Below are 19,588 nucleotides of genomic sequence, written 5' to 3'. Positions count from 1 at the left end.
AGGCTTAAGTTCATGTTTTTATGTAAAACTAAAAAATTTAAAAATATTTTTTGACTAATCATTTTAAATAAGATCTTGAATCATAATAAATAGTATTAAAATAAATTTAGCCATACAATACGTGTCCATGGAGGCTCACCGCAGAATGCAGAATTATTATGGTGCTCGTGATTACATTTAAATAAATTTAAATTTTTAGCTTAAAACAAAATTTAGGAAATTAAAAAATTTAAAAAATATCTGCCAGCCAGCTTTTTTTTTATAGATGGAATCTCCTATTGTAACAGCAATATGTAAAAAATATAATTTATAATATATTTTATAAAAAAAATGAACAAGCACGCATGCATGCTGAAAGAATTTTCTTTTTCAAAAGTATTAATTAAGATTTCCGCTATTAATGTTGTTGATGGTGACATGGTCCGAAGATAAATAAACCTTCAGCCGATCATAAATTCATCATCTCGAATGACCTAAGATGCCGACACGTGGTACCGCACTGATCGTCCTCCGTCCATCACCCTGCCCCTCCCCTCTATATGGAGGGCCGCTCTCGCCCCCCCAAAATCGCCCCTCCTTCCCCCAATTCCAACTGCGCGAGCGAGCGAGCGAGCAAGCGAGAGAGTAATAGGGACGATGGCATCGGCCGGTGGAATCAGGGGCTTCTACCGGGAGAAGAAGAAGGGCGGAGTGACCAAGCCCTCCCCCAAGCCGTATTCCACTGCCGATCCGGCCTGCTCTCCTGTCCTCAAGTCCGCCCATGTCCAAGGTAAGCAGTACACTCCCTCCTCGCGATCCCATTCAGTTTCCATCCAACGAGTTAGCGTTTGATTCGTTCATGCTGTTGGCGGCGGTGGTGATTGGGATTGGCGGAAAAGCAGGGCAAGAGAAGGAGGCGGAGGAGAGGCTGCGGGAGTTCGACATGGACATGACCTACGGGCCCTGCCTGGGCCTCACTCGGATGGAGCGCTGGAACCGGGCGGCCGTCATGGGACTGAACCCCTCGCCCGACGTGGAGGCCATCCTCCTCAAGTGCTCCTCCTCCGCCGCCCTCGAGTGCCTCTGGGAGGGCCGCGTCTGAACCAGTGAATCGATAGGTTGCTGTCTATGTAGATGGTGAAAGAAGAAGGAGCTGCTCCTTTTATGTTTGTTTTTTTGCGTCGGAGAGAAAGGTGCATCCTTTCGTATCCAGTATCCACTTTTAGCTTCCTGTAGTGTGGCTGGGCTTAGATGAAAGTCTTGACTTCCGGAACAGAAACTTCATTTCTGTACTACAACTATCTTTGCATTACTTGAATCCATCTCTCTTGTTGCTGAAATGCTGAGAAATCTGGGAACCTATGAGCGCGTCATCTGGATGCATCTTTTCTCTTTCCGTCACCGGGGAAAGAATTGCTTCCGATCCCTCCAAATTTGTTCAAATTAGGAACCTTAGGGCCTCGTTAAAATGGAGTTGACATCTGCTCCTATTTTGATTCATTCAAATTGAAAAATTTCAGGCGCTGATCCAAAATGGTGAACCGGCATTGCTCTGAAGCCGCCTATATGTAGAAGCCTGAGAAGCATTCAGCGGATTCTCGTGTTTTTTTTTTGTCTAAACCCAATGATGTCACAAAGCAAAGATGAAGGATTCCGGAACAAGTAAACACTATTTTCAATTGTCTCAACAATTGAATCAGAATGAGAAATAAAAATAGATTCGAGATGAGACAAACAAAAGAGGTTAGAGACGGCTCAATAAATGTCTAAGGGTTTCCCTTCGAACTCTGTCAGAATTACCCAACTTGAGTTATGAGTACGAATGAGATTTCTTTTTTTCTGTAAGGAAGAATAAAAAAAGACTCAAATCATAGTCTAATTCATGATTTTATGGATCCATTTGCCATTATATACATATACAGAAATTTAGAATCCTTTTTTTTCCTCCTTGATGATAGCATTGTGTAGATTCTCACTAGAAGAGGTGACAATGGGATCATTAGCTATTTGAACCAAGGAACTGGCTATTAATTAGTTAATACTTAATCCTGTTCTCTCTTCGTATTTCTTTTGGGTGCAGCACAGTGAAAGGGGAGCTAATGACTTGTTCCAAGCACCTCAACTCCAATTTGTTTTATGCGGCTCTAGGAGGATTAGGCCAGTTTGGTGTCATCACCGGAGCTAGAATCGCCTTGGAGCTGGCACAGACAAAGGTAATTAGCTAGATCAGCATGAACCTTTTTCTTGTTTTTTTTTCTTTTTTTGTTATTGATAGGCTTGTTCGGAACGAAAATGAGCTGAAATTGAGCAGGCTGTTAAGGCTGCACTTGTAAACAAACTAAGTCCAAAATTTCTGGTCCAGCCAACTTGTTTAGTTAGCTTAACAAGCTGAGCTTGAGCTCTCCTTTGGTGCAAGAAATCAAGCCAGTTTGGCATGAGTCCAATTTCATAAGCCTTGTCTACATTTTCTAGGAAAAAAAAAGCCTTCTCTATGAGTTTGAGGTTATTTCACAATGTGATTGCTTGGAGGTGAAGTGGGTTGGCTTGGTTTGCTCGGATTTTGAAGCCTTCACCGGGGATGAGGAGTACCTCACATCCCTCGGTGGGAGTCCAGGAAAGAAGAAGGGATGAAACTATTTGGAAGGATTCCTCGTTACAAGCAGAACATTTATATATGATTAGTTGTTATATATTCTGGTTGTCCATAGTCAACTAACATTTGTAAGGCTTACAATGTTAAGCAATAAGGGGGTTTAAGAAAGCAAGAAGCATGTAATAGAAATGAGAATGTTCTGATGGATGCGGTAAAATTAGAAAGGATAGAGAGAAAAAAGAGTATTATAGAGGAATTACAGAAATTAACCTGAATTGAGGACAAATCGATAGAGTAGCAGATAAGATAGTATGGACTTGTACAACAAAAACTTGAGGAGGCTGCCATAAAGAGAGGTACCTGAGTCATTGTCTGGAAAAGGAGGGAAAGACTGAAAGTACCATAGGAGTTGAAGAAGTTGGGAAATTGCATAAAGCAGAGTTAGCCTTCAGTAGGAAAAATTGGCTAATGAGAATTCATAAAATGACACGAAGTTGACTAACATGTAGGTTGGAAGCCTTTTTCTATTAAGCATTCGTTGAAACTCATGAATTTCAATTTTCTTAAATGCAAAGCAGTATTGTAGATATGGACATACCTGACATAGAAATGTAAGATGTTTCTATTTTGTATGTGCTTCTAGCTGGATGAGAATGCTAATCACATATGTTCTCAAGACTGTAATAGCAGAGTCAAGGATGAGCCTGTTGCTCATGTTATCTATGCCGGTTGAATCTTCAGGCACAAATCCTTATCTTGGTTGACAAAAACCCAAGGATTATGCTGATTCAGAATCTGGAATGAATTTGCTCAGTGCACAAGCCATTTAAAACAAGAATCATAGAATAAAGAAATCTAAAATGACTAAATATCTAAATAAATTATTTAAATTTTTTTTTGAAAAAAAGTACATCAATGAATGTACCAATATTACTTGCATGTTCTGATCCTAAATGTCTAGTATATTTATCAATCTTTGAGGTGCACAAAAATCCCTGGTAAATTATTCATCAGAATATACACCCTCCAATCTTAGCTCATAGGAATAGTGACTTTTTTCGTTTTAGGACCATCATATGCAGATGCCTATGTTACATCATCGAATACTTATGTTGCGGAAATAAAAGGTCTGAACTTAGTCCCACATCGACTAGATAGCGGAGAACTCTATTTCTTAAATGAAGGGGGGCTACCCCTTTCTCTTCAGAGACGCCTTTTGTGGGGCAAAACCGTGCGTGGGGAAGAGACTATAACCCCCCCCAAAGCGGACAATACCTCTGAGGAGAAGCAGTCGCTTCTGCTGTCTGAGCCTGGTGGGGACTGAGCTCTGGGGTTTGGAGGATACCCTCGGCCTCATCAATGGTGCTTTCGTTGATAGCCCTTGACCCCGGCACAGACCCCTCCGCTGGGGAAGGGGCTATGTTGTGGAAATAAAGGGTCCGAACTTAGTCCCACATCGACTAGATAGCGGAGAGGTCTGTTCCTTAAATGGAGGGCGGCTATCTCTTTCTCTTCAAAGGCGCATTTTATGGCGCAAAACCGTGCGTGGGGAAGAGACTATGAAACCCCCTCCCTCCTAAAGCGAACAATATCTCTGAGGAGAAGCAGTCGCTTCTGCTGTCTGAGCCCGATGGGGACTGAGCTCTGGGGTTCGGGGGATACCCTCGGCCTCATCAACCTATATGCCATCTGATATGGTTTCATAGGCAAAAAGTATTCAAATATTGCATATAAAGTACCGACTCTAGTACACACCTGTATCAAAGTCTCCAGTCTGAATGTCAATTACATAGTCGCAAAATTTTGCGAAAGAACAGGGTGAACTCCAATGATCATATCTTCACAAGAAAAGAACTAGAAGGGAGAAAATTATTAGACCTCTATTATTGGAAATCATTATCCTGTAATATTCATCTAATGGGATCATGAGGCTGGAAAGCACTACTTTGTGACTCTTGACCAGTCAAAAATCACAGTTAAATCATGATTAAATCATGAAGGGATGCATAATTCCTTGTTTTCTATATTTATTATATAAAGTGGCTTGGCAGGTTTGGACCACCCAGCAGGTAACAGGAGTTTGTTGCGCGAACTTTAAAAGTGAATTTGCACCAAAACCATTTCCTGAATTTCTTGGAGAATCCATGTAATGAAGGTAGTTTTGTGGTTGAAGAAGAAAGGCACCTCTAAATGGACAAACAAGCTAAGCTAATATTGAGAGAATGACAAAATAACAATCATGCTAATTTCTTTGATAGCTAGAGAACACCTAAACTCCAACATGGTTTTGGTTTCAGTTGTATTCAGCTGTCAATGGAATACTTTCAAAATTTTATTCCATGTTTGTTTTGAAGGTATAAATTTGTCTGGATATTAGATGGCATCACAGAGTTTGAAATTGGACCAGTCTTGCTGTTATAGTCTCAAGCCTTTGAAAGTAATGCAGGCATTCTCTGTTCAATCATTGTTTTCTCACTTTGCAGGTGGATCTTGCACCTGGAATGATACATGTTCAATACATGTTGATGTCCCTGGTGATGAGTTACCCGAAAGGGGAATTGGATAAGATTTAACAACAAATGTTAAATACCTGGGGCTCAGACAATCCCCCTTGCTATAAAAGATCCAGCAAGCAAATCTGCTCCTGCTTATGCTTTCTGGCAGGAAAAGCTGCTCAATTGCATGACACCAGTAAACCAATAACACAACCAGCTGAGTCCATATCATAATTCATAAGAGCTGATTGAGGGAAGAAAAATCTGAGTAGAAAGAATTGTGACCAGGAGATCAATGAAAACCCTGCTATGAATTTGTTGCAGTCCTCATTCTCTGAAGTCTCTTTTTGCATCAAAAGAATGCTCGATTCCTGGTTGTAACTCTATGTGTTGCATTGAGCTGTATCAGGGCAGAACTTCATAACATATAGCATATCTGTTTTCAATAAACTATTTTGCAAAGAAATATAAGCATAGAAGAAGGGAAAAGATAATATGGGTGACATTTAATGCCACATATTATTTTTTTCAGTGCTTGCTCTGCAAGAATTGGTAGAAAATTGTCAAATTATTAAGCAGCCTGAAAATTAAGAGATATATGAAACAAAATCACTATGGTGATATTCAATACCAAAATCTGATAATCTTTTCTTCTTCTTCTTTTGAGCAATACCAAGATTTAATACAATTAAGCTCTCGATGCTATCAAAACTCTCATAGCAGGAACATCAATATGATGATTTATGTTTCATCATATCCTTGCTCGCTCTAAGAAAACAAAAATTTGCAGTATATATGTGTATTTATGGTATTACAAAGCTAACATAGAAGGGGACGCATGCTATATATAGAAGGAAACTGAACATTTTTCCCAGGTTCTCTACTGCCAAAAGAAGGAAAACTAGCTGGTATCTCATGAGACGCCGGACCCATTCACTTGAGCTCTTCTTCGTCGTCGCTCAGCAACTCATCGATGGCGGCCACATTCATCCTCGCCGACGCGTGCTTGACCAACTCCACCATCTTCTCCGCCTCCCGGCTCGCCTTCTCCTGCTCCTTGAGCGCCTTCTTCAGCTTCCGCCGCTGCTCCTTCATCGAGAACGTGCCCATGTCCGAGAGAAGGTCGTCGCTCCTGCCCCAATCCCCACTCTTCCCCTTTCTCCGCTGCACCCTCTTCGGCGACAACACGAAGCAGCACCTTCCCCGCGGCGGCGACGGAGAGTCTCTCGGAGAAGCGAGTGATATCGAAGGCGACGAGGCAAACCCAGTTGCTGGCTCCGGCTTTTTTGAATCCTTCTCGGCCTCTGGTTTCGGGGGAGGAGAAGAAGAGGTCTCGGCTTCTTCGGGCGGCTTCTTCTCCTCTGGCTCGCCGGAATCGATTGATGGGTTGGGGACGCTCTCGCAACGGTTCAAGCTTCGGGGTATGTTCTCCTTCCCTTGATCGAGGTGTCGAGGAGGGATTCTCGACTGCTGCTGCGGATGCTGGGGATTGGCTCCGGGGAAAGATTTGAGCTTTCGGAAGCGGGATTCGAGGTCGCCGGGGAGGAGAGAGGAGTCGGAGAGGTGGGAGGTGTTGAGGGCTGCGACCTGCTCGAGAGTGCAGAGATCGATGGCCTGGGAGACGATGGCATCGACGGCGTCGCGCTCTGGGGAGGCGAGGTGGGAGAGGTATGAGGCCATGGGGGAGAGTGGGGAAGGGGAGTAGGGTTTGGGGTGGGAGAAGGATTGGGGAAAGGGACAGCAGCAGAGGAGCGTTTTGGGTTCGTTCTTCCTTTATGTCAAACGGCTATGCCGTCTTTTTCTTAGAGGAATAAAGGAGGAAGGAACAAACGGCTCCGCTGTCATCGCCACGGCATGCTGCTTTCTATTGGCTGCGCTTTTGACCGTTGGCATTTGGGATGGCTTTCCTTTTTCATGGTTGAAAGGGTAGGTGCGATTTTAGCTTAAACGGACGAACCGCATGGAGTTTAGAAGGATCCTGACACATCGAGCATCATTAATCCAAGGTTTTAAAAAATATATATTTGAAGATATTAATTGTAAAATTTGTTTCAAGAAAGTAAGAAAGGTAGCAACCAAGACAATATCTCAGGATATATCCAACGATGTCATGCATATCTAGGTAATCTAATCAGGTCTCGTAGCGAACTAAATTTTTTCATTCATCCATTTATATCCATAGTCAAAAGTTACCCTAGATCTCATAGCACTCTCAAGTCTCAACTCCATCTATACAGTCAATATTCGTGGATGTCCGAAGAGGTTGAGGATATTTTCGCCATTAGGCTAGTAGGGCTGGCTTGGTGGAGGATTTGAAGGATTACTTTAGAATGATTTGAAAACTTGAGATATAAGTTTGGAACTTTTTAAAGTTGGGAAAGTGCTTCTAGGACACATTTAAAATTGAGGGGATGTTGCTATAATTTTTTCTTATTCTTGCTTGCATACTTCTCCATGTTTATCCTAAAGTTTGTTTGTTCTTTTTTTATTTTTGGTACATCGGCTCCTCACACCAAATATAGATGAGTACAGCCAAAAAAATAAGAAAAAAGAAGTTGGCCCAGCGGGTGAGGAACATCCATCTGGTTCATCCAAATAAAATATTCAGTGTGTTGCACTGCGTAAGATGCCACCTAGTTAGCAGCTGAGTTGGCCTTGCGATACACATGCGTGCCCTGAAGGATCTGCAGTCCCTTGCCATCCACCAAATATCGTAGAGCAGGAAGTGTCTACCCAACTCGGAGGGTCATCCACAAATCTCTTCGATTATCGCAATCGAGTCGCCCTCCAGGTGTATATACTCCGCCCCCAGAGCGCGCCTCGCGAAGAAAATCCCCTCTCACGCCACCCGTAGCTCCGCCTAGTGATAGAGGTGTCAAAGATCCGTCGATCGCCAGCCGCCACAAACCTAGAATGGTGATCCTTGATGATGAAGGCCACACCCCTTCTCACCTTACTCAACAACATTGTCATCAAAATTCACCTTAAGAAAGCAAAAGGGTAGGGGTTCCTAGGAAACATAAACAAATCTGGTCGCTGAATCAACTGGATAGGAGACCTAGATGTCCCTAGCCATCTCAGGGGAATTGGATGTAACACTGTTGGTGAACTCCGACACATGGAGTAGGGCTCTGGCCGCCACCAGTCTCGGGCGTAGCCACCTATCCTTGAAGATCCGAGCATTTCTATCTAGCCAAGTATGGTAAGCCAGATAAGAAAATCGGGTTCCCCACTCCACTATGTCATGCCTCCTCACAGATGCCCACAGCCGCAAGAGAAACACCTCCACCAGGGACCTACCCCGCTCGCCGTCAAAGACGATCCCGGCGCTCCGCCAGACCTAGGACACACGTGAACAGCAAAAGAGGGCATGGCAAATGGTCTCCTCCGTTGTAGGGCAGGACCCGCACATAGGGGGATCCTCATCCCCTACTTGCCAGCACACCATCAATCGGCAGACACCCCTAAGCTACCTTCCAAATGAATAAGGCGACGTGAGGGTGTATGCGCACTCGCCAGATCCAAGGTCCCTCAATCAGCCGTACCAAGGCCCTTGCTGCAAGCCCTCGAAGGTCATGGGCGTGCACCCTTGGTCTGCCAAAACTGCTCCAGACCCTCCTATCAACCCTCTCTTCGGTAATGATCGACACAACCAGAACTCGCTTAGCTAGTGCCTCTCCAAAAACCTCTCGCACGAGATCTGCATCCCACCTCCACTCCCCTGGGATAAGGAGATCCCTAACTCTGCATCTCGCCAGCTGCACCGAGTCGAGGAAGGTCGGCCACTCACTGAGCGGCATCACTGCCAACCACCTATCCTCAGGGATATCCACTAGCCGCCCATCACCAACCTTCCAACTGGTCGCCTCTAGACTCCGGGCCCCGTGTGCAGATCTCCCTCCAAATGAATAAGCTGCAGCGGCTGGCGTGAAAGACAGAAGTCCCTATCGGCTCCCTATACTTGGCCCTCATCAACGATCCCCACAGACTGTCTGGCTCCAGAGTAAACTTGGCTGCATGTCTGGTGGTAAGTACCTCGTGCTGCTCAAGCAAGGAGTAGATCCCGAGGCCCCCAATACTCGTCGGCTGACAGATCACATCCCAAGCAAGCAAGTGCATGCCTCTCCCTCCCCCCCCCCCCCCCCCCCACGCGGACTCTAGAGGAAGCTCGGAATGAGACGCTCCATCGCCCTCAACAGAGCAACGAGGACTATGGTATTAGAGAGGAGATATATTGGGACCGAGCTAAAAACGGACTGTACTAGAATCACCCAGCCTGTTATGGATAGAAAGCTCGTCTGTCATCCCTACAGTCTGTGCCTATGATATGCATGTAAACTCTGTTTAGTTTTTTCCTCCATTCAATATAAATACATGTATGAAACTTAACAAAATTAATTAGACACACATATCATATAATTAAAAATAACAAAGAAAGGAGAAACTCATTCTAGGGGCTTGGCCCAAAACATGCTTGGAGTTGGGAGCTGCTTTTGACTTAAAAGCCCATCGATATGATGAATGAAACCACTAGCCTGTGAATGGTTAGATGCGAGTTGGGATCCTAAATAGTGCATGTTTTGCACTTGGACAGATGACATGTTGGACATCTTGGAGACGAATGGATGTTGCTCATCTTCGAACCTGCATTATTTGGCATGCCATCCAAGTTTAGGACGATTGGGGGATGGGCAATGTGTCACCTATCCAAGCATGTTGCAGTACAATACATGCACTGTAAAAGATCCAAACCAAATCAGATGCTACAAATATCCTCTACTTCCTCAAGATCAATTTTGATGACAGTATGTTAGAAAGAGGTGATCCGTGTGAAACAGATTTTGTCATCCGAAATGCCAGTGGTACTTTTACGACGGCAAGTGGTGTTAGGGTATTTGATACCATAGTTCCAATGGCTGAGTTGCGTATCTACATACTACATACTTCACAGATTTATTTAAATACTAATTCTATGACAGTTATCATATGCCTTTCTAATTTGACAAAATTCATCCACTTCTACAGGATTTCTGAAGAGTAGCACGATTACCACTATCTATTGAGATTTCGTATATTCATAAAGAAGTTAATAGTGCTACTGACTGGATGGTAGTGACGAATCACACAAAATTTACTCTATGCAATTTCTCAACAGATCTTTCTATATAATTTTCTAATATTTTATTTTCAGACTCTACGAATGTATTTTTTTTGATTTAATTTAAATTATCCAATTTATCAAATAAAAATGCGACCAAAGAGCTCGGTCAGTCTTGGTCGAATGAATCCTTCTCTATATTTTGGCAGATTACCGACCTTCAAATCCTGGCGTTTAAAGCCGCAATTTCACCGAGCCTTCCGCACCAAACATACGAGTCTTCGTTTCCAAACTTCCGCTTCTCACCTTGTTCCGTGTTCGCACCCGCATTCCCACGTCGGAAGCGGGCGTTCACACCGCTTCGGACGACGCGGTTTCCCTGGTGTGGAACCGGACAAAAAGTCGCAAAAATACAACTGTCAGTAAACTACCCAAAATGCCCCTATATTTATTATTATTATTATTATTATTATTTTCTAGGAGTCATTTTTGATGATATAAGCTGTTAGGTGAAACTATCACTTCCTTGCGGACTAATATGCTAAATTTGTTCATCCGCCGCTCCCACCCAAGGAGAGAAAAAGCTTTGCTTGTTATAATGTTTTTCTTTGGGTGATTTGTAGTTTGATTTATTTAATTCCACCAACTGGACCTGCCCTGGTTGCTTTCCATGCTAGTTTGATAAAATAAAGAGTTTCAGTTCAATTTTTGATACATTCATTATTTCAAATCTCAATTGAATGATAGAAGCTAGTTAATTTTCTAAAAAAAAAGAAAGAAAAAAAAATAAATATATTTATTTTTAATGAAAATCATGCTTGTTGATATGAACTTATGTTCATGAAGTACATGTATAATCGCATTAACACAAAGATTTGATTGTTATACTTAAATAGACTTTTTCTTTGTCACATTTGCCGCATGCTAACCATTATATCTTATTTTTGTAAAATAGAAATACATATGAGCATATAAGAAAATATGAAAGAAGTCTCCGAAGTACATTTAGATTTAACATAAGTTCATATGATTTATTTGCTATAGGAAATAGCGCTTGCAAGAGCTACATTTACCATTATTATTATTATTATTATTATTATTATTATTATTATTTAAATGCATGTGCGTAAGAAATGGTTGTATGTTTGTTTAATATGATAATCAACTATTCGAGCCACAAACTTGTTAGGAAGGATAAGAAGAGAAGACCATTTGGTAACAGCTTCTAGCCAAGTTTGACAATGGTTCAAGTATTAAAAGAAAAAAAAAATAATAACAAATACTATCTCTCTTTTGTAGATATGTAAGTTAGATTGAATCCTAAACAGTAAACATAAATTTACTTATATTCAACTCAATTCATGATAGTGATAAGAATATTGAGAAGCAATTTGGATTGTGCTTCAACTAATCCATCCTCCTTCCTACCTTTAAACATGCCTAAATCAACAGTAGGCCATAGCATGAAAACACCATTCTTGGTGGATGAGACGTGCATCAGAAAAGGCGACCAAAATTTCAACAAATACGTCACAATTGGTTATGATTTTTTTTATTTCCTTTAAGTCCTTGCAGGGTCCTTTTCATTGAAAGAACAGATGAGACGACACATATTAGATAATCCGTAAATTATAATAACAAGAAACGGTAATGGTATTTTTGTAATTTTATACAATGACCGTCTACTTCTTCTAGAATCCGACAGGTCCTCCTCAGGTATATAGATACGAGAACCATGGTCGAAGCAATGTCCCAATTGAAACTCTCCTAATTACGAGAAGTGGAAGATAGCAATAGGAGAGAAGAAAGCTTCGAGGCCAAGGTATTTTGGAGGCGCAGGGAGATGATGGGAGGAGGAGGAGGAGGAGGAGGAGGGGATGGGGATGCCATGGGCGGGCGGATGGCGATGATGCCGCCGCAGATGAACAGATCTTGGCAGCAGCAGCAGCAGATAAGGATGGGGAAGGAGGAGAGGGTGGCGCAGGTACAGTGGAGCGAGCAGGAGACGAGGGAGCTGATCGGTTTCAGGGGGGATCTGGAGCGGGATTTGACGGTCGCGCGGTGGAACAAGACCCTCTGGGAGGCGGTGGCCGCCCGGATGAGGGAGAGGGGCTACCGCCGCACCCCCGACCAGTGCAAGTGCAAGTGGAAGAACCTCGTCAATCGCTACAAGGTTTGTCTTTCTTTCTTGCAAAATTTTCCATTTGTTTATGCGCTTGCCATCCATTGGATATTAGACTATTAGGTTAAGATTGGTTTCCTTCAATGTCTTCCAATAGAAATCGAGCAATGTTCTTCTTCTTGAAGATTAGAATCGAGTTTCTGGAAGGGTAAATTATTGGACCGGAGGAGCAATCGGCAAATGAGGCGATGGGGCATCGCCAAACAACTTTCTTAATATTTTTTCCAATTTGACTATTACAATGTTGAGATTTCAGAGCAGGACTTTGGAAAAGGGCCAGAATAAAGATTAGTCTGCTTTCCAGGAATAATGATCTCTAGGCAAAGAAAACGCTCATTGTTACCAAAAAAAAAGATTTTTTTTTTTTTCATTTAGGATTCGGAGTTGGTCTCAGTTTATTGGATTTACTTGAACTTTTTGTAGAACTTTTGTGTACTGATGGATGTTCTTCCCTTTTGAATTCTGATATGAAAGGATTTACTTGTTCCTGGGCTTGCTTCCCCAGGATACAGAGACAGCTGATCCAGAAAATGGCAGGCAATGCCCATTCTTCGAAGAGCTTCATGCCGTATTCATGGAGCGGGCAAGAAACATGCAGCGCCTCCTCCTGGAGTCTGAATCCAGCGCCTCCCCCTCGAAGAAGAAACTGAAGAGGCTCGGCGCAGACCGATCCTCCGGTGAATTCTCTGAGGATGATGATGAGGATGATGAGGACAGCGATGGCGAGCACCCCTCGAAGAGCAGAAAGAAGAAGGCTGATAAAGGGGCACAGCAGCAGCAGCAGCGGACAAAGGCATCGAGCAGCATCCATGAGCTGCTGCAGGAGTTCCTTCAGCAGCAGCAGCGCGTCGAGGTCCAGTGGAGGGAGGTGATGGAGAGGAGGGCCCAGGAGCGCCGGGCCTTCGAGCAGGAGTGGCGGCAGTCGATGGAGAAGCTGGAGAAAGAGAGGCTGATGCTGGAGCAGGCACGGCGGGAGAGGGAGGAGCAGAGGAGGATGAGGGAAGAGAGCCGGGCCGAGAAGAGGGATGCACTCCTTACCACCCTGCTGAACAAGCTCATTCAGGATGACTTCTGAGGGTGGCTGGGATTGTTGGTACTGTTTGCTTGGTCTCTGTATTTGTCTGGGGCTTGGAGTTTCACAAGTTGTTCTTGAGGAAGTTCAGGCTTGTGCACAGGATCATTTGTATGGATTTTTATGCTTATACACATAGCATAGCATAGGTGGGAAGTTTATTTTTTTCTTGTTTTCGAATACTTTTGATTGGAAATGAATTGATTTTACATGTAATAGCCTCTTGTCTTGTGTCATTCTTCTGGACTTGCATGTCAGTTTATGTGGATCTAACACAGAATTTGCATAAAATCCTGGTTATGAATCTCCAATTTTGGGACTTAAACTGCCTGTAGAATATTTTGGGATTCCTTAATCCCTGCTGACTTAAAACTCTTTGGAAGTTTTTGATAATCTTGATACCTGGGACTTCCCCTTGTGAACCAAGAAGAAAGAAAAGGAGAAAACATAACAACCACTGCTCCAACAAATGACTTGCAATGTTATCTACTTGTGATCCAAGTATATCAAAGAATCCAAACTTCTTTCAGGAAGAGTGAGTTTCTGATTTCATCCATTAGTCATTGATATGGCATTTCACTATCCTATATTCATGAAATATCAGTCTTAATGTTCCACCTTAACAAAGCCAGCCAAATGTCTAACTTGGCATCATCACTTTCTAATCTCCATCCTTCTGTGAACCTGTGAACCTGTATCTTTTCTGCCATCTAACAATGGAATCAACCACTCCCCTTAAGAGACTCTCCAAGATGGACTCTATACGATCCTGCCAACATATACAACACACTGTATACTTTTGCAACTCTTAAGAATTTCAGTAAAGTATTTACAATTTTCAGTTTAGGTGTGTTTTGTATCTAACTTTGTAGGTGCGTACCTCCTGCATGGTGAGTTACTATTGACGCAAGTATCGAATTGTTTCTGGTTCTGCTTAAGACAAATCAAAAGGAGAGATACGAGAGGCAAACAAAAGTTAAAATTGAGCCATACAGTCATGGAAGATTTTAGGTACATTCTTAGTTATGCGTACATCAAAGAATTTGCAGGGGAAAGATGAACATAAATATGCTTCTTCTTTTTTTCGGTTGAACAAACACAAGATGCATTCATCTGTGGACCTTGAACTACTCTGTTTCATAGCATATCATTTGTGCTTGCACTCTGTAGAAAAAGTTGATAAGTTGTGTGCTAGGTCTTTATAATTTGAAAGGCAACTATTCAATTCGTTTAGGTTCCATGCTGCACAAGTTTGCAGATACTTGGCTCAAGTGTCTAACATGAGAATCTAATTTAGACATGTATCCAAGTGTCTAATTCAGCAAAAGAGGAAAAATAGAGATACAAAGAAATAGGAAAAAAAATTAACTAAAATATATTTTTTTTATCAAATAAAATATTAGTCAAGATTATTTGTAAAGGCATTTCAACATACATGTTTCTCGTCCAAACTTCCAAGTTATTCTAAAAAAATACAAAAAAATAGTATTTTGCAAAGTCATTAAACATACCTTTATTCTTGAAGAATCTCTAAAAAAACAAAAGCTCATTTCTAGCATCACACACTAGGGCACATTCAATTAGGATGTGAATCAAAATTGTTTCCATTTTAATCGATCTGAACTTGCTCGGCCAACTGACACTTGGGCCAATGGCATTTGGCTGTATTGATGAGCCTGCTACTAATCCTGCTTACAAGGTTGTTGACAAATCTAAGGTTCCATGCAAACCTCAGGACTTATGGTGGACCAACATATGATGCGAAACATATTTTCAGACCACTTACAATCATATAAGGCCAAAGGGGCTTTGGCATTTCTTTCGTGATTGCAATCCCCACAGCATTTTATCAACTGCAAACCCATGGAACTACTTCTTCATCCTAGATTGTCCATTCAGTGCACCCCTTCCATGCAAACTACATGATATGCTAGTGAATTGATAGTGATCATCCAGTAATAGGTAGACTTTTTGCTCCAGTCAATTTAGTGAAAAAGGCTAAGCATGGTTTCGAGTTATGCCTTTACTAGGTTAGGCCATCTCGATTCGGGATTTAGGCCATCCAAGATGCACCCCACCATAAAAGAAGATAGAATGGGTCACCTACTTCCCCTTAACATAACAACCACTGCTCCAACAAATGACTTGCAATGTTATCTACTTGTGATCCAAGTATATCAAAGAATCCAAACTTCTTTCAGGAAGAGTGAGTTTCTGATTTCATCCATTAGTCATTGATATGGCATTTCACTATCCTATATTCATGAAATATCAGTCTTAATGTTCCACCTTAACAAAGCCAGCCAAATGTCTAACTTGGCATCATCACTTTCTAATCTCCATCCTTCTGTGAACCTGTGAACCTGTATCTTTTCTGCCATCTAACAATGGAATCAACCACTCCCCTTAAGAGACTCTCCAAGATGGACTCTATACGATCCTGCCAACATATACAACACACTGTATACTTTTGCAACTCTTAAGAATTTCAGTAAAGTATTTACAATTTTCAGTTTAGGTGTGTTTTGTATCTAACTTTGTAGGTGCGTACCTCCTGCATGGTGAGTTACTATTGACGCAAGTATCGAATTGTTTCTGGTTCTGCTTAAGACAAATCAAAAGGAGAGATACGAGAGGCAAACAAAAGTTAAAATTGAGCCATACAGTCATGGAAGATTTTAGGTACATTCTTAGTTATGCGTACATCAAAGAATTTGCAGGGGAAAGATGAACATAAATATGCTTCTTCTTTTTTTCGGTTGAACAAACACAAGATGCATTCATCTGTGGACCTTGAACTACTCTGTTTCATAGCATATCATTTGTGCTTGCACTCTGTAGAAAAAGTTGATAAGTTGTGTGCTAGGTCTTTATAATTTGAAAGGCAACTATTCAATTCGTTTAGGTTCCATGCTGCACAAGTTTGCAGATACTTGGCTCAAGTGTCTAACATGAGAATCTAATTTAGACATGTATCCAAGTGTCTAATTCAGCAAAAGAGGAAAAATAGAGATACAAAGAAATAGGAAAAAAAATTAACTAAAATATATTTTTTTTATCAAATAAAATATTAGTCAAGATTATTTGTAAAGGCATTTCAACATACATGTTTCTCGTCCAAACTTCCAAGTTATTCTAAAAAAATACAAAAAAATAGTATTTTGCAAAGTCATTAAACATACCTTTATTCTTGAAGAATCTCTAAAAAAACAAAAGCTCATTTCTAGCATCACACACTAGGGCACATTCAATTAGGATGTGAATCAAAATTGTTTCCATTTTAATCGATCTGAACTTGCTCGGCCAACTGACACTTGGGCCAATGGCATTTGGCTGTATTGATGAGCCTGCTACTAATCCTGCTTACAAGGTTGTTGACAAATCTAAGGTTCCATGCAAACCTCAGGACTTATGGTGGACCAACATATGATGCGAAACATATTTTCAGACCACTTACAATCATATAAGGCCAAAGGGGCTTTGGCATTTCTTTCGTGATTGCAATCCCCACAGCATTTTATCAACTGCAAACCCATGGAACTACTTCTTCATCCTAGATTGTCCATTCAGTGCACCCCTTCCATGCAAACTACATGATATGCTAGTGAATTGATAGTGATCATCCAGTAATAGGTAGACTTTTTGCTCCAGTCAATTTAGTGAAAAAGGCTAAGCATGGTTTCGAGTTATGCCTTTACTAGGTTAGGCCATCTCGATTCGGGATTTAGGCCATCCAAGATGCACCCCACCATAAAAGAAGATAGAATGGGTCACCTACTTCTAACGGTCAAAGCGAGCCCTTTATTCAATTCTTCATGGCAAAGTAGCTTGGTTACCTATTCCATTAAGAACCGCAGATTTTTTGGTCCATCGCATTCATGCATTTATGATCCATATGACTGTATTGATATTATTGAAAGGTGTTCTATTTATTCCCGTCTGATACCTAATAAAGCAAATCTTGGTTTGGCGGTGGAATGCTACACCTTAGATGGCGAAAGTCCAGCTGCCAAAGGCATCACTAGCTTACACTTTGACCCGAGTAGCATAGGGCAAGTGGAATCCGTTGCTTACCTAATGGCAATATTACACGTTTGATCAAAACTCTCTATGAAAGCTTTGATCTCTTGATGGCCATATTTGTTCGTGGACTGTGTACTACATCAAGCATATTTTGGCTGATTCCAGCCATTCTATGTATGATCTTAATGGATACAAGAGGTCTGAAGCAAGTGCATTATTTGCGGAGCATCGAGTTCGTGCACGGTTGCAACATGATGACAGTCTAAGCTGATTGCAGTCGAAGCTCCATGACCATGCCTTAGAAGTGATATCAAACTCTTCTCGCCAGAGCTATAGCCACATATTGATAATACATGCGAATGATTTGTAGAGTCTTTTTCCTGAACACTCCTAGAAAATGCAACATATTGGTGCAAGCTCCAGGGGATAAACAAGAGACCTTAGGGAAAAAAAAAAACAAGAAAAATCTTAGCTTAGGAACTATGGTGCGGATACTGGACTCCGAGAATCCAAATCCCTTAGTTTTGAAGTCTTTCAGTCATTATGCTCTATCTAGCATAAAGCAAATGTCTATGTAAGCTTTGTAAAGCAAACCGATATAATAAGAAAACTAAAACTTCTGTTAATATTTTCAAAAAATCCTACCATAGAGACTGATAGGGGTTTTTCTTAGTGGAGACTGATACACTTGGATACTAGTATATATCATAAAGTAGGCCAATGAGCCAAGATATGATTTGATTTGATTTTTTTTTTTTTTCACTTCACCCATTCTAAGCCTGGCTCGGTCGTTCATCTAACGAGTCAGATTGGGACTAGGTACAAGTGGTCTACTTTTGGTTGGGTATGAGTTGGGCCCTTGGGGTTTCAGCCATGGGCTAAGCTTAGCAGACCTCAGCTCAGACCCATGCAATATTTAAATGGCCTTGTTCTTCTAAAAGTTTTCCCACGTACCCTATTATTAAACACGAATGACTTTGCCTAAGAAACCTCGTGCTGAGGGCTAAATATAAGACACGGGCAAAAGTTCTACTTTTTTTTTTCCTCATCCCACTACAATATGATCACTTCCAACTATAGTAAAATAAATATATAATTAGTTCCTTTTGATATAGAGGAATGAAAAAAAAGCACTAGTTAGAAGTGCCAAAATTTATATACTTCACGTATCAAATAAAAATTAATACCAATATTTGGATAATCATAAAACTTCATGCTTCTTTTCACATGTTTTAAGAATACTTTTCAAATAGTAATGACACTGAGAATATGAGATTGAAACCTTTTTTTTCAACATTCTTGCGACCGTGAATTTTAAAAAATGGCAGAACCAATGGAAAAAGAAAAATAATGCAAGGCCCAACCATGTCATCAAACACGTTCCCTCGGCGAGGTTGCAAGGTGGGATAAAAGTGTGATTATTTAACAACGTTTAAATTGCACGAAACTTCTTGTGCCTCATCCTTTGTCCTGCTAGGAAAATTATTGAATGTTGGTACGATGGTTGAGCCCTCAATTATTGGTCAAACTACCGAAAAGTAGGTGGATTTATTAGACCGCAACCACCCCGCCCATTGGATCAGTGAATTCTAAACTGTGAGCGATGTTGACCAGCTGCCTCACCATGAACGCATGCAACCCAATATACATCTCTAAGTAAATTAATACATAATTTTTAAGATATTGTATTCACCAATCCACATTACATGATTAATAAAACACACTCGTTGACTTCATAATATATACTATAAGCTTATTTGATACACATCCAGAAGTGATGTATTATATATCTTCAGGTAAATCGATACACAATTTCAGAATTTACTTTTTATCAGTATACACTATATAGCTAGATGATATACACTAAGTAAATTAGTAATCTAGCAAGTCAATATACATTTTTAGATAAATCAATACATAGTTTTCAGAACATAATGTTGATTAGCACTGGTACATAGTTTTCTAACTTTATCTAACATAAGAAAAAAAAAAATATATATATATATATATATCATTTTTTAGATTTTATGAACTTTTAGGTGCAAAAATCCTAGAAATTAAAGAGAGGTTTGGAGGAGGAGGAGGAAAAAAAAAACTTAGGAGAAGAAGAAAGACTTTACGAATGGGATAGACGGCTTGATAAGAA

The 19,588-nt window shown here is 41.0% G+C and overlaps 3 protein-coding genes and 1 long non-coding RNA gene across 4 annotated transcripts; 3 read left to right on the top strand and 1 right to left on the bottom strand.

The window, feature by feature from the left end:
• The first annotated feature begins 554 nt into the window (after positions 1-554).
• LOC120103652 (uncharacterized) lies at positions 555-1,329 on the top strand. Its single transcript, XM_039122368.3, has 2 exons — positions 555-769; positions 882-1,329. Exons 1-2 carry the CDS (start codon positions 637-639, stop codon positions 1,079-1,081), a joined length of 333 nt encoding a protein of 110 aa, XP_038978296.3. The 5' UTR covers positions 555-636; the 3' UTR covers positions 1,082-1,329.
• Positions 1,114-5,533, top strand: LOC103717385 (uncharacterized). The gene is made up of 3 exons (XR_015969386.2): positions 1,114-1,172; positions 2,060-2,192; positions 5,056-5,533. It is a non-coding gene; the product is annotated as an uncharacterized LOC103717385 (long non-coding RNA).
• Positions 5,534-5,685: 152 nt separating this feature from the next.
• On the bottom strand, positions 5,686-8,024 carry LOC103717386 (uncharacterized). Its single transcript, XM_008805747.5, has one exon. It carries the CDS (start codon positions 6,745-6,747, stop codon positions 6,001-6,003), a length of 747 nt encoding a protein of 248 aa, XP_008803969.1. The 5' UTR covers positions 6,748-8,024; the 3' UTR covers positions 5,686-6,000.
• Positions 8,025-11,915: 3,891 nt separating this feature from the next.
• Positions 11,916-13,635, top strand: LOC120104427 (trihelix transcription factor GT-3b-like). Its single transcript, XM_039115582.3, has 2 exons — positions 11,916-12,338; positions 12,853-13,635. Exons 1-2 carry the CDS (start codon positions 12,009-12,011, stop codon positions 13,420-13,422), a joined length of 900 nt encoding a protein of 299 aa, XP_038971510.3. The 5' UTR covers positions 11,916-12,008; the 3' UTR covers positions 13,423-13,635.
• The last annotated feature ends 5,953 nt before the right edge of the window (positions 13,636-19,588 follow it).

The sequence above is a fragment of the Phoenix dactylifera genome, chromosome 10 (genome assembly GCF_051530095.1).
Source record: "Phoenix dactylifera cultivar Ajwa chromosome 10, Ajwa_hap1_PhDact_Kaust_v1.1, whole genome shotgun sequence".
In the NCBI taxonomy this organism is placed as follows: domain Eukaryota; kingdom Viridiplantae; phylum Streptophyta; class Magnoliopsida; order Arecales; family Arecaceae; genus Phoenix; species Phoenix dactylifera.
Note: the sequence above shows the minus strand (reverse complement) of the source record. Positions and strands in the feature narration are given on the sequence as shown.